The sequence below is a fragment of the Mauremys mutica genome, chromosome 1 (genome assembly GCF_020497125.1).
Source record: "Mauremys mutica isolate MM-2020 ecotype Southern chromosome 1, ASM2049712v1, whole genome shotgun sequence".
Classification (NCBI taxonomy): Eukaryota; Metazoa; Chordata; order Testudines; family Geoemydidae; genus Mauremys; species Mauremys mutica.
This window is the reverse complement of record NC_059072.1, coordinates 39,611,356-39,626,448: the sequence shown is the minus strand read 5'-3', so window position 1 is coordinate 39,626,448 and position 15,093 is coordinate 39,611,356. Positions and strand designations below refer to the sequence as shown.

At 40.6% G+C, this 15,093-nt stretch overlaps 1 protein-coding gene across 8 annotated transcripts in view; it reads left to right on the top strand.

Annotated features, from left to right (window-relative positions):
* HDAC10 (histone deacetylase 10) overlaps positions 1–15,093 on the top strand; it is a 30,540-nt gene that overhangs the window by 7,937 nt on the left and 7,510 nt on the right. For all 8 annotated transcript variants that reach the window (XM_045030996.1, XM_045031022.1, XM_045031015.1 and 5 more), the window contains 9 exons: positions 1,485–1,550; positions 1,910–1,969; positions 2,340–2,429; positions 5,711–5,817; positions 8,102–8,169; positions 10,893–11,181; positions 11,891–11,981; positions 13,705–13,790; positions 14,393–14,446. In XM_045030996.1, coding sequence (XP_044886931.1) covers positions 1,485–1,550; positions 1,910–1,969; positions 2,340–2,429; positions 5,711–5,817; positions 8,102–8,169; positions 10,893–11,181; positions 11,891–11,981; positions 13,705–13,790; positions 14,393–14,446 — 911 coding nt within the window. The remainder of the gene's footprint in view (positions 1–1,484; positions 1,551–1,909; positions 1,970–2,339; positions 2,430–5,710; positions 5,818–8,101; positions 8,170–10,892; positions 11,182–11,890; positions 11,982–13,704; positions 13,791–14,392; positions 14,447–15,093) is intronic.

Sequence of the window (15,093 nt, the reverse complement as noted above, 5' to 3'; positions counted from 1 at the left end):
CCCTCCATTCGTGCTGCCTTGTAGAGTGTGAGGCTACATTAACAACAACGTGTTAACCTTTGAGGGCTCAGCCAAGTGCTAGTTCATCATTTAGCATTAAGGCATTTCCTGGGAAATATCCTACCCTCTTCCACCCTCTGACTTCACCACCTCAACCAAACTTCACAATCATTGCTGTGTACAGTATTAAATTGTCTAAAATGTATAGTGTGTGTGTGTGTATATATATACAATATACACACACACAATGTCTTTTGTCTGGCGAAAAACATTTCCCTGGAACCTAACACTCCCCCCCCATTTAGATTAATTCTTACGGGGAAATAGGATTCACTTAACATCGTTTTGCTTAAAGTAGCATTTTTCAGGAACATAACTACAACGTTAAGCAAGGAGTTATTGTACAAGCTTTGTTCAAGATGGTTTCTCACATAGTTAGCAGAGACTTCAACCTCTCCTTTATTGAAGAACCCATCTTTCTCAGCTTGCATGAACTCTGTTCCCTTGTGTCTATCTAGTGATGGATGCCAAAGATGGCTTCTATCTTCCAAAGTTCAATGACTTTGTTTCAAGAGGCGGAATGATCTCATGCTGTTGTTCCCTTCCTGTGAGCTTCCCACCCCCCTGCTTGTAAATGAGCTTCCATTGTTTTGATTCCACCACGCTTAATTTACAGGAGATGGGTAAATAGTTGCATTTTATCATGTCTGGAAGGGAACCTGTTTCACTGTGTTTGGCCACAGACTTTAAAGAATACTATCATTTAAGTACCCATATTTCCTCATATAGTGTTGGTAAATACCTTTCACAATTATATTAATCACCAGTGTGTCATTAGCTTTCAGAAAAAACCTCTGTACACTGTATACAATACTACAGTATTATAAAAATCTGTTAATTCAGTTGCTTATCACTTGAGGTTCGCCACCCTGTGCTTATAGACCAGTAAACCTTTGAAATGGATTCTTCTGAGGGTACCCCTCAAAGTAAAGTTTATTCAAGCTGTGAGGAAAGCCACATGGAATCTGGTGATTGAAGGAAGCTCCATGCTCTCCCCCCCTCCCTCCACTTGTTAGTTTAATAGCTTTGTTACCTAATGTTTAAAAGTGGACCGTCATTGTCTTTAACTGAATACTGGGCTGGTCAGAGAATCAAATACACATCGCTTTGTGTAAGTCATTCCTGTTTACCAGCTCCACCGACATACCTTAGTCATCATTCCACCATATATCCATAACTCTTAATATACACCACATACATATATCACACAAGAATATAAATGGTCAGTGAATTATTAATTTTCAAATGATACCTCACAAGGCATATTTTGTACAAAGATTATTACAATAGTGTGCAGGGTGTGAATACAGGCATACTTAGGATCACAGCACCTAAACCCTTTTGTGGATCTGGCTCCTAGAAAATAAACACATTACTTTCTCAGAAAAAAGAGCTGCTTCATATCTCATCTATTGGTTTTGCAGGTTGGAATGGGGAATTCTGATTATCTAGCTGCATTTTTCCATGTGTTGCTTCCAGTGGCTTTTGAGGTAATGTTTTTGTTCTGATTTTTTTAATAAAAATAATAATAATAAAAAACCTTTTAAAGTGGTGGTTTTATAAATATCTGTAGGTATAGGAAAGCTGTGTGCATTTGAAATGCAGTCAGTCCATTGTTTCTACTGAAAGGAGTGTCTGAATGACTGATGCCTGAATAGTGAAATATTGACACGAATAGGAGTTATATTTTTACATATTCAATATAAAAGGCTCTAATGAAAACAATACAAAGGCTAAGTCATGCAGTTTTTACTCAGGAAAATTATTTATTCATGTGTGTAGTCCAGTTGACAGGACTGGGCCCAGGGATTGCAAAAATGCTATATAATATATCTTTGTTTTATTATAGTTTGTTCCAGAACTTATTCTGGTCTCTTCTGGATATGATTCAGGAATTGGTGACCCCGAGGTAAGCAATTATACAGGATTTTGCACCTTCTCTCATCCATTACTTTACTTTAAGAATAAAATGTATTTATATTTTAAATGTCGTAATTGTCCAGCTATCGATAAGTAGATTTCACTTTGACCAAGCATAAAACCTCATGTTTCAGGCCTTAAACTAATCTTGAACGTCTAGGGATTAGGCTGAGACATTTATGGGTTGTTGGGGGGAGGTACAGATTTTTCCACGTGTTGCACATTTGTCCGAAATACATGGTGCTGGAACCAGGATACTGGGCTACATGGACCGTGGGTGATCTACTATAGCAGTTCTTATGTTACCAGCTTTGTTGACTAAGGCTTCTGTTTCTTTCTAACATTTTCCTGGTTTTTAGGGTCAGATGAATGCTACTCCAGAGTGCTTTGCTCACCTTACACATTTCCTGATACAGTTAGCTAATGGAAGGCTGTGTGCAGTTCTAGAGGTAAAGCTTTAAACGTGTCATTTTTTTTTGTACATTTTGGAGGGGAGGGTCTTTGTATAAGAGCCTCACATCCCTAGCCTGGAACTAGACATAAAAAAGCTCAGCGAAATAAATTCTTTCCCTATGCATGTTAAGCTTTACTAGAATGTCTTTTTTGAGAACCAGGAATGCAAGAATGGTTAAGACTTTACAGTGCTCTTTTGTGAGTGTGTAGGAAAACTGCATCTCTTTTTAAACTGACATTTTGTAGTCTACACTTTTGAGGGAGAAAGAATTTATATGATGATTTTATATTCTGATTTAAAAAAATAAAGCTTTCCATGTGGGTTCATAGTGCTTGTGCGCAGCAACTGGAGTGCTACTCCGAACCATATCAGATCCATTAAGAACAAGGCTGCATTAGGGACATTTTTGCAAGTAAACCTTGTCCCACTAGAGCTTTTAAAGACATCTGCCTAAGTACATATTTACCCAGTAATGGCGTCCTTCTTGATTTCTCATTGTATTTATTAAAAAACCTCTACACGACCTACTGCTATTGAAAGCTTTCTTTTTAACTAAGAAAATATTTTATCTTTCTGAACATTTCATGGTGCATCCTTCAAACTCACGCTCTCGACAGCAGCCTCAAAGAACTGATGGCTCTTGTGGGCATGTTGAGTTTGTAGAGATATTACTACTCACTCAAGGCATCCAAGCCTGGTTTCTTTCCTAAGGCAAACCCATTTCTCACCCTCATTCTCCTTTTAAATAGCGACAAAGGGTCCTGTGGCACCTTATAGACTAACAGATGTATTGGAGCATGAGCTTTCGTGGCTGAATACCCACTTTGTCAGAAGCATGTAATGGAAATTTCCAGAGGCAGGTATAAATATGCAGGCAAGAATCAGTCTAGAGATAATGAGGTTAGTTCAGTCAGGGAGAATGAGGCCCTCTTCTAGCCGTTGAAGTGTGAACACCAAGGGAGGAGAAACTGCTTTTGTAGTTGGCTAGCCATTCACAGTCTTTCTTTAATCCTGAGCTGATGGTGTCAAATTTGCAAATGAACTGAAGCTCAGCAGTTTCTCTTTGGAGTCTGGTCCTGAAGTTTTTTGCCGCAGGATGGCTACCTTTAAATCTGGTAACCTGTAGGAGAACACTTCAACCTCCCTGGACACACAATAGCATATTGTATATTGGTCTTTTACCGTTCTATACCTGTCAATGGATGAATAGTGGATTTTAGTCTCCAGGGGTGTCAGTGCTGCAACTTTTGAGCACTAAGGTATATATCAGAATAGATACTCGCAGATGAAAATGAGTTTAATAGAGATAAAACATCAAGGGTAAGATCCTCACCCCCCACTCTGACCATTCTATATTGGGTAAGAGGGCAATATAAAGGGGTCCTAAAATTCCTTGTTCCAGCTGGGTGAGGAGTCCCCTTGCGAAAGCACTCTAGGATCCTGTGAGGTGGGAGGGTCCCAGAGCTCAGGCTGTAGCCCGAGCCCAAACATCTAAACTGCAGATAAACAGCCCCTGAGCCTGAGCCCTGTGAGCCCGAGGCAGGGGCCAGCTGTGGGTTTTTAATTGCAGTGTAGACATACCCTTAGTGGCTCAGTACAGAATTTCACCCCAAGTTTCCCAATTTTTTTTTTCTTTTTGTAAGCTCATAACTGATTTCCAGTAATGCATTCAAACCAGGTTCTGCTCATTGGTGTCATTTCACAATGATGTATTTTAATAAGTTCACAGAATCATAGTCTATCAGGGTTGGAAGGGACCTCAGGAGGTCATCTAGTCCAACCCCCTGCTCAAAGCAGGACCAATCCCCAACTAAATCATCCCAGTCAGAGCTTTGTCAAGCCTGACCTTAAAAATCTCTAAGGAAGGAGATCCCACCACCTCCCTAGGTAACCCATTCCAGTGCTTCACCACCCTCCTAGTGAAAATGTTTTTCCTAATATCCAACCTAAACCTCCCCCACTGCAACTTGAGACCATTACTCCTTGTTCTGTCATCTGCTACCACTGAGAACAGTCTAGATCCATCCTCTTTGGAACCCCCTTTCAGGTAGTTGAAAGCAGCTATCAAATCCCCCCTCATTCTTCTCTTCTGCAGACTAAACAATCCCAATTCCCTCAGCCTCTCCTCATAAGTCATGTGCTCCAGCCCCCTAATCATTTTTGTTGCCCTCCGCTGGACTCTCCAACTTTTCCACATCCTTCTTGTAGTGTGGGGCCCAAAACTGGACACAGTACTCCAAATGAGGCCTCACCAGTGCTGAATAGTGGGGACTGATCACGTCCCTCGATCTGTTAGCAATGCCCCTACTTATACAGCCCAAAATGCCATTAGCCTTCTTGGCAACAAGGGCACACTGTCAACATATATCCAGCTTCTCATCCATTGTAACTCCTAGGTCCTTTTCTGCAGAACTGCCGCCTAGCCATTCGGTCCCTAGTCTGTAGTAGTGCATGGGATTCTTGCATCCTAAGTGCAGGACTCTGCACTTGTCCTTGTTGAACCTCATCAGATTTCTTTTGGCCCAATCCTCTAATTTGTCTAGGTCCCTCTGTGTGCTATCCCTACCCTCCAGTGTATCTACCACTCCTCCCAGGTTAGTGTCATCTGCAAACTTGCTGAGGGTGCAGTCCACGCCATCCTCTAGACCATTAATGAAGATATTGAACAAAACCGGCCCCAGGACTGATCCTTGGGGCTCTCCGCTTGATACCGGCTGCCAACTAGACATGGAGCCATTGATCACTACCTGTTGAGCCCAATGATCTAGCCAGCTTTCTATCCACCTTATAGTCCATTCATCCAACCCATACTTCTTTAACTTGCTGTCGAGAATACTGTGGGAGACCGTATCAAAAGCTTTGCTAAAGTCAAGGAATAACATATCCACTGGTTTCCCCTCATCCACAGAGCCAGTTATTTCGTCATAGAAGGCAATTAGGTTAGTCAGGCATGACTTACCCTTGGTGAATCCATGTTGACTGTTCCTGATCATTTTCCTCTCCTCTAAGTGCTTCAGAATTGATTCCTTGAGGACCTGCTCCATGACATCTGACTAAGTGTTTTCAGACTGAAACAGAAACTGTAGCTGACTATTTCCATGGCAGTAGCCCTTAGATCCTACTTTCCATTTAGCTAACATGCAGGCATATTTCAAAAGGTGGATGTAGAATATTTTTAAATGAAAAAATATACTTTGTACAAGCATGCTTTACAGGTAGTTTATTTACTATGCATTTGTTCATTGCATTACACAAAACATACTTTAATTTTCCTAGGGTGGATACCATTTGAAATCATTGTCTGAATCAGTCTGCATGACTGTGAAAACTTTGCTTAGAGACCCTCTCCCCCCAATCTCTGGAGAAATGGCACCATGCTTAAGGTATGGATCAAGAGATATTTTGTTTCATGCCATATGTGTCTGTTCTTATTGTTTGTGGAAGACACTGATTGTACACTGAATTGGAGCTATTTGAGTGTGAGCTAGAAATCAAGTCATATGGGCATTCCATAATATTTTTTCTACTTTTATCATCAAGCCTAAAAGTGTGAAGAAAACTACCTTAAAACCTAAATGTGGGAAACAGAACATTTCATTAAAAATGCTACAATTTCCAGAAAATAATAAAAATTCTCATTCCTTACATTCTTAATCCTGATGCTCAAAAATATTAAACAATATGATGATAATATTGATAAATGCAAATTAAGAAGTTAGGCCCCAGTTCAGAAAGGTAGTTAAGCACATGCCTGGCCTTAAGCACGTGAATAGTTCCATCAATGAGATAGTTAAGCATGTGCTTATAATACCTATAATACCTTGCTGAATCAGGGCTTTAATATGCTGCTAGAATGCATAATTTTTCTGACTCTGATCACTCCCTCTTCAAATTGATCAATTTATTTCTGGTTTTGTTTTCCTTTTCTGGGATTATTTCCAATTAAGATTAAAATCTGAGTGAAATCAGATTTTTTTTACTAGCTCTATCCTTAAACCTCATTTCTCTATAGACATCCACCTCAGTCAAAGCTGAACTCATAATGCCATGAGTGGCAATATCAGATAACAGCAGCCAATGGGGTGAGCTATGAATGCACACAATATCTTGTCATGAATCTAGATTGTAATATCTTTGGGGCACCAACTGTCTCTTTACTTACTGTTTGTACGACACCCAGCTAAGGGTGCTGGAACAGGGGGGCCAGGGGCTGTGCCCTCCCACTTTTTACCGGCTGTCAGGGCAAGTGACGGGGGTGGGGGGAAGGGGGCAGAGAGAAGCGAGCGGGAGGTGGGACCTCGGGGGAAGAAGCGATATTGGGGAAGAGACAGTGAGAGGGCAGGGGGTCGGGGGGAAGGGGCGGAGCAAGGGCAGAGGCTTCGGGGGAAGGGGTGATGTGAAGGGGCGGGGCCATGGTTCAGGTGCTGGTGGGGCCCCCCCCCCACTTTTAGGGACCTTCCATCGCCCCTTCACCCGGCACTGCGAGGACCAGGGCTCTGGACGAGGCTCGTAAGTGCTTCTGTAATATTTAGCAATAATAATATGAAAAATGACCTAGTGCTTCCAACACAATGAAATAGCAAAGGGGATATCACTATTTTCTTAGGTCCCAAACCTGTGTTGCATCTGTTCCTTGTGCCTTCACAGAGCCCCACTGACTTCAAGAGGGCTCTACAAGTGTGTGCATGGATAGATGTGATTGCAGGATTGATGTCTTAATCTGCTGAAGCAATGGAAAGATGCAAGACAACAGGTGAAATCCTGGCCTCATTGAAGGCAGTGGCAGTTTTGCTACTTACATCTTGAGGGCCAGGATTTCACTGAACAGTGTATAAGTGTATGCACTTCCAAGGTACTGAAAGAGATGGAAAGCAATGTGTTTATAGCAACAAGAGTCCTGTGGCGCCTTATAGACTAACAGATGTATTGGAGCATAAGCTTTCATGGGTGAATACCCACTTCACCAGAAGCATGTAATGGAAATTTCCAGAGGCAGGTATAAATATGCAGGCAAGAATCAGTCTGGAGATACGAGGTTAGTTCAATCAGGGAGGATGAGCAGTTGAAGTGTGAACACCAAGGGAGGAGAAACTGCTTTTGTAGTTGGCGAGCCATTCATAGTCTTTGTTTAATCCTGAGCTGATGGTGTCAAATTTGCGTCTGATGAAGTGGGTATTCACCCATGAAAGCTTATGCTCCAATACATCTGTTAGTCTATAAGGTGTCACAGGACTCTTTGTTGCTTTTTACAGATCCAGATTAATAGGGCTACCCCTCTGATACTTGACAATGTGTTCATATAATTGAACACTAAACTGTATTATACTGTTCAGCCACTAGGTGGCACTGTCTGAGAAATATTTATTCAAGCTAACCTCAGCCGTACCTGCGGGCAGATCATTAAAGGATGGTATAGTGAACACATCTGGTGTGTCTCTTGCTCACAAGCAAGCTCTGTACTCAGTGGATAGCTGGTACAGGACCATAACACTACACATTCCCTTTCATTTTCTGTGACTGACACTTGCAAGTAATCCTTCCAAGTAACATGCGCTTCTCTTAGTTTTTTCTAGCCAAGACTTCAGAAACAGAGTCTTATGTTTAGCTTGGCAAGTAACTTTCCCTATATTTTCATCTGAACTGATGCTAATCACTTCTCTTTTGTAGTGCTATAGAGTCTATACAAAATGTGAGAGGTGCACATAAACCATACTGGAAATGTTTGATGTATGAAGGTAATTGCTCTTCTGTTTCTTTTTGCTAATGTGGTTGATAAATGTGATACATACTTGAACTCTAGAAAAGATTTATAATTAATATTCATAGGATCAAATAACCTACCTACTTCACAGAAGCATTGTGAGGGATCGTTATTCAGGGCCAGATTCTTTGCTGGTGTAATTTGGCATAGCTAATAAGAACATAGGAATGGCCACTTGGGGTCTATCTAGTTCAATATCCTGTCTTACAACAGTGGCCAATGCGAGATGCTTCAGTGGGAATGGACAGAACGGGGCTCCATCCCTTGTCATCCAGCCCCAGCATCTGGCAATCAGAAGCTTAGAGACGCCCTAAGCATGGAGTTGCTTGACCATCTTGGCTAATAGCCATTGATGGACCTATCCTTCATGAACGTATCTAATTCTTTTTTGAACCTTGTTATAGTTTTGGCCTTCATAACATCCTGTTTCACAGGTTGACTGTACGTTGTGTGAAAAAGTACTTTCATTTGTTTGTTTTAAACCTGATGCCTATTAATTTCATTGGGTGACCTCTTATTCTTGTGTTATGTGAAGGGGTAAATAACACTCCCTTGCTCACTTTGTCCACACCAGTTACGATTTTATAGACCTCTATCATATCCCCCACTTAGTTGTCTTTTTTCCAAGCTTAACAGTCCCAGTCTTATTAATCTCTCCTCATATGGATGCTGTTCCATACCCCTAATCATTTTTGTTTCCCTTCTCTGTACCTTTTCTCATTCCAATAGATCTTTTTTGAGATGGGGTGATCAGAACTGTATGCAGTATTCAAGGTGGGGCTGTACCTTGGATTTATATAGTGGCATTATGATATTTACTGTCTTATTAGTAAGGCTGCGAGTCTGTCATGGAAATCACGGATTCCATGACTTTCCGTGATCTCCGTGACTTCTGCAGTGGCCGGTGCTGGCTTAGGGGCTGCAGCCCTCTGGCCAGCAGCAGCAGTTTGGGTGTGTGAGAGGAGATTCAGGGCTAGGAGCAGGGGGTTGGGTGGTACGGGGGGTGCTTACCTCGGGGTGGGAGACTCTCTGGCTCCCACTGACATGCTCCTAGGCAGCGGAAGGACCAGGGGGCTCCGTGTGCTTCCCGCGTCCATAGGCCCTGCCCCCGCAACTCCCATTGGCTGCAGTTCCCAGCCAATGGGAGCTGCACAGCTGGCGCATGTGGCAGGAGCAGCACGCGAAGCCCCCTGGCTCGTCGCCCACTTAGGAGTTGCAGGGACACGCAGAGCCGGATAGTGAGCCCCTGCCAACCCTCCCCCAGCACCAGCAGTGTCCTGGGCCACCTCGCTCAGCACCCGTGGTGCCCCAGACCACCCTCCCACCCCTTAGCACCTGTGGCCCCCTGCCCAAATTTTAGTTTGGGGTATATAGTAAAAGTCATGCACAGGTCATGGGCCGTAAATTTTTGTTTACTGCCAGTGACCTGTCCATGACTTTTACTAAAAATACCCATGACTAAAACATAGCCTTACTTATTAGCTATCCCTTTCCTATTGGTTCCTAACATTCTGTTAGCCTTTTTGACTGCTGATGCACATTGAGTGGATGTTTTCAGAGAACTATCCATAATGACTCCAAGAGCTCTTTCTTGAGTGGTAACAGCTAATTTAGACTCCATTATGTTGTATGTATAGATGGGATTATATTTTCCAATGTGCATTCCTTTGCATTTATCACTAATACAAGTGATACATTTATCAACACTGAATTTCGTCTTGGTTGGAAGTGCTAATATATATGATGGGATGCACAATCAGTATCTGGTCCCAGTGAGCAAAGGCTTAATCTTTGCTCAGCTTCCTCCTCCCTTTGTATGCTTTTGTGTGGGTTTGGCACTAGTGTCATAAGTCTGGGATAAATATCATGCTGAGGAGTATTGTGTGTTCTTTTTCTGTTTGTTGTTTTGCTTTCTTCTTACAACTACTAGTGATACTCCTTGATACAAAAACCATGCTAACTACAACTGGTTTTCTTTCTGCCGAATCATTCCACCAATTGAGAATATAAAAGCTGTACGTGTTCTGAAAAATATTCCTTCCATGTTGTTTATTTCGTGCCTTCTACTGTGGTCCATCCCAGCTAATGGTATACATTGTAGGCTTTTTTTAGTTGAGGTTGGTGGATAAAAGCTTCATATTTAGGATTCTAATCTCTTGAGATTTACAGAGATATTCCCAGTAATGTTTATGGCTTTTATTCAAATAGTGGTACCTGAAGGGTGAGTATACCTTTAGGCCCCAATTCTGCAAACACTTACACAGATGCGTAACTTTATGTACATGAGTTGTTCGGATGAATTCAGTGCAATTAACTCAGTTAAGCACATGTAGGATTGGGCCCTCAAAGAATACGGAACAATTTATTTTACTCTGTAAATAAAAACTTTTAGAAACAGCTTTATTTGCTCATCTTTCATATTAACCAAAGGAAGCTTGAAGCCATATTTTTATGAAAATGAACACAGTAATGCCGAATATCACTTCTGAAAATTACATATTTCTTTGTAGCATAAATATATTTTAAATCAGCACCTGAAAATACATATTTGCACCAGCCAGGCAAATGCACCCCTCTATGGTAAATAAATACAATTACTGTACATGTTAATAAGTAACATTTTTAGTGCCCAGGGATTACGTGTGTGTTTTATGGTACTTGTGAAACCAAAAAATACATATATATTTTTTTTTCTAGAAGCAACTCCTTTACATGATCTCAGCACCAAATCACAACAGATGATGGAGGCTGAGCTAATTCAAACTAGTACACATCCCACAGCAGAGCAAGCAGTTGGGACAACTAAGAGTGATGAAGCCATCAAAACAGACAGGTTTTTGGAATCACACATGAAGAAAATTCTCTCTCCAGTGCCTCCTGTTAAAACAGCAGCAGCAATTGTCTCTAAAGCTGATGCACATTTGCTACCAGTATCTGTTCAAGTGGAGATGGAAATGAATGCACAAGAACTGAAAACTGTTGTCAGGTTGGCCTTATTTACGTGGCTGTCAACTTAATGTTGAGGAGAGGGCATGGTATAGTGATTTGACCAAAGGACTGGAAACCAGTGACTCTTGTCTTCTAATCCTAGTTCTCTGATACTAACTTTCTCTTTGGCATTGGCCTTCCTTAACCTCAGCCTCAGTTTCTCTATCTGCAAAATGGGGTAAATGATATTTGCCTCCCATGTCAGCAAAGCTCTTTGTAGAACTTCTCAGAACATTTGTGACTAAAAGTAATTTAATCAAATGTGCTGTTTTGTTTTTTTTCAAAACTGAAACATTTTGCAGAAACAGATCGATTTCAATTACGTTTGCAGTAGGAAGTTTTCTGAGGGCCAGGGCTCTCTGGTCACTTCTGACCAGAGATTGATAGAAGGAGATCTGAATTGAAAACCTGAGCTTTTCAATCCATAAACAACTGTTTTGACACAATTCTGTTTTGGAAAGTGTCCCAAAGGGTTTTGTGGCATGAAAACAAAGTTCAAGATCTCAAATTGTCATGAAACAAAATTATCATCCTCTGACCACCTCTAGTTCTTTGAGGATGAATGTGTAGCACCTACATAATGCTTTAGAAACATTTAGTAATTAACATTATTACTGAAAAGCAACCTATAACTGTACTATTCAGAATATAACAGATTATTATTCATAACCCAATTTTTAATTAGTTTTAAAAAACTTATTTTACAGTGCATTTGATGCAGAACTTGTGAAGGAAGAGAAAGCTTTACTCTCTCTTCAGAATGTGTTGGCTGTCCTAGATAAAATACTAAAGAAGAAGGTAATATTAACTACCTTGATTGTTTTCTGTTTCTTCTGCTCTTTGATTGTTCTTCAGTGTTAGCTCAATATTAGTTATGTCTTTTCCTATCCTGCTAGTCTCCGCCAGATTGTAGCTATGTTAAAATTGTGTCTACTTACTAAAGTAAATGTGAAAGATGAGAAAATATATATGAACAGCAGCTTACTTCAGTAATTTTTTTGATTGTGTTTGATTGTGCCCTGCCTTTATGTGAGCAGGGGTATATGAGGGAGCAAAAATCCCCCTTGTGCATTAGGCCTACCCAGATCATTGCTCTGACTCTTAAGGGAGTGTAGAGGGCTGTGCGCTGGATGCTTCATGCAAAACTGGGAGGGGAGAAGGTAGAGCCATGGCTGTGCAAATAGAGTATGTTGCATCCCATAAAGGAGCGTCACAAATTATTCCTTTCCCAGTGCACATTGGGAGTAATTTTGCCTTTTGGTCCTACCATTAGGGCAGTGCAGTTACACATCATCCCTTATTATGGGTTGCATGTTAAATGCGCAGTTTAGCCCTTTTATTATTATTTTTTTTGTTGATGTCTGAGTAACAGTTTACTCAGAACTAAAATTTTCTCTATGTTTAACTCTCCAGTGAAGCAATAATCCTCTTTGTTTTGTTTAAAACATCGCAATATATTGCCACAAAAGTGTATGTGATAGCCCAAATTCAGTGTGATGATTTCACTGCAGGATCAGGAACTAAGGAAAGATCATATTTAAAGACAAATATCGTCAACAATTAGCAAGTGTGACCTGAAGAATTACAAATAACAAGCAAAACATAACTGAGTTTGTATTTTGTCATTGTACAATTGCAAACTTTCTCTTTGGATGAATGGCTCATTCTACAGTACAGTACTGGTCAGAAAAGCAACTATGTCAAAATGACCCCTTCGTACTCAACAGCTCTGCTTCCTGCTGTTAATATTTAGTCATATTTGCAGACGTTGGTGGCAAAAGCAAGTTTTTTATGTCTGCTAACATTACAAACCCCACACAGCTCTGGGAGAGGGAGCTGGGTTCTACAACAGTCAAGAGAACAAATAACTAAATTGCAGGTGGAGAACCTTTATTGTTCAAAATCCAGAGTTCCCATTTTGACTTTCAGATTCTAGGCTGAGCTTCCCATGCTGGAAATTGGGAAAATCTTGTTTTACTCCGTATTTATGTAGCAGCTGAATACATGACACAGACGTTAGTGAATTAATCCTTGCAGGGGGTAGGTATTGTACAGATAGGGGGACAGGAAGGTGAAGTGACTTGGCCAAAAATCACAATAACAGTGACAGTTAGAACTCAGGACAGCCTGAGTCCCAGACCAGTGTTTGTTCCTCCTGAGCAATGCCTACTTGTAAACTGAGCAAATTTGATCTGAAAGTCATTGAGAGACAATAAACGTGGAACCCCATGGTGCCGTTTTTACAGAGTCACTTTTCAGCATAGAACAACCCTTCTAAATAAGTTGCCAAACAGAGCAACTATGTAGCATAACAACCAAACACATCCTCTTTGCAGGTAGTGGGCCACGAGGACTTTTACCAATCTTGTTAGGCTACATCAATGTTCCTTTAACACAGCTGTAGCTTTGTTTCCATTTATATATAATATATAGACAAAAACAGGTTCAATTGGTACAAATTGGAAAAAATGGTATGGTACAGGATTTATTATGATTTATTAATACAAATTTTTATTTTTAGGTGTGCAATGGAATTGCAGAATCATCTGTGGCTTCTGTTTCTACTACCTTTGCACTAAAGCACTGCTTTGATTTTGGATTACAAAGGTGAACTATGCTCATTGCATATGGTGCTCTCTCATAAAATTAGAAAATGTGATTCAAGTTCATAAACTAGAATGGGCTGCCTTAAAAACGTTTCATTTGCCTCTGTAATGAAACAATATCACCTCGATATGTGTAGCATTGCCTATACTAAATATAGGCAACCCTGTAAATGTGACCATAAAGCTATCTAATTATCAAAGGCAAAACTCAAAATTTTAAGGGTGAATGTTAAATAAGCTTTTCTAACTCTGTTTTTGGACTGCCTAAGTCCCCATTATTTTTATCAGCCTGTTTTCTTTGTTTTTTGTCCTGAACCACCATATCCCACTGTTTTTATATTGCTAATAGGTCAAATTCAGAGCAGACTCACAGTCGTTTATTATTTTTTCTGGATTGAATTCTCTTCCACACATGTAAACCCCTTAGCCAAATGGCCACATTTTCTCTTGTACTGATTACTTAATTGCACTGCATGTTTTTAAAAGTTAGACACTTATAAATGTAAGTTTTATGTATATGTGTGTGTGTGTGTGTGTACATATGTAAGTGTGTGTGCGCATGCGTGCACACACACATGCATGATTATTCTTTGTGTTCTGTAGAGTGCTCTGCATAGTTGTTGGAGACATGGATCTTGAACTCAACTTAGATGATGGGTAAGGTTTTCCATTATTAAATCCCAGGTGATCATTTATAAATGATTCTAGCTGCACATATGTCTGAGGAAACTTGCATTAAATGACTTCCCAAGCCCCCAACAAACATTAGTTGTTTAATGGAGTTGATCACCTAATAAAGTTGGGGCAGAATTGTACTCAGTATGTTTAGGGATATTTTGGGATGGTCTCTAAAGACAGAAGGTTGCCTTATAAGGCTTGTCTCACATAGGTTTTGCTGTAGGTTTAAAGTATAATCCTTTTTGATATTATTGAAAATTGAGATTGAAATGACAGGCTATTTTAAAAAAGGGTCTAAAAAAGAGCAATATGTGATAAAAGGTATAGCTGTTAATCACAGGTGTTTTATTTAAGTCACTAAGAGCCCAGCACAGGTGAATGTGATGGTGGGGAGAGGGCACAAAATATCGTCTGTGTTCCCAATCATGTGCCCCTGCACAGGGGCCAGATACGTTTCCAGTCCTTGTCTAAGGTAATGCCAGCTCCATGCTGGAACAACAGTGAAACTAGCACCAACAAAGGGTCAGACCATAGTCATGCCCTCTTGAACAGCCAATAGAACTGGCACCATGATTAGGAACTATATGATGCATGCTGTAAAAGAGGTAGCAGGGGTTGTCTTGCCC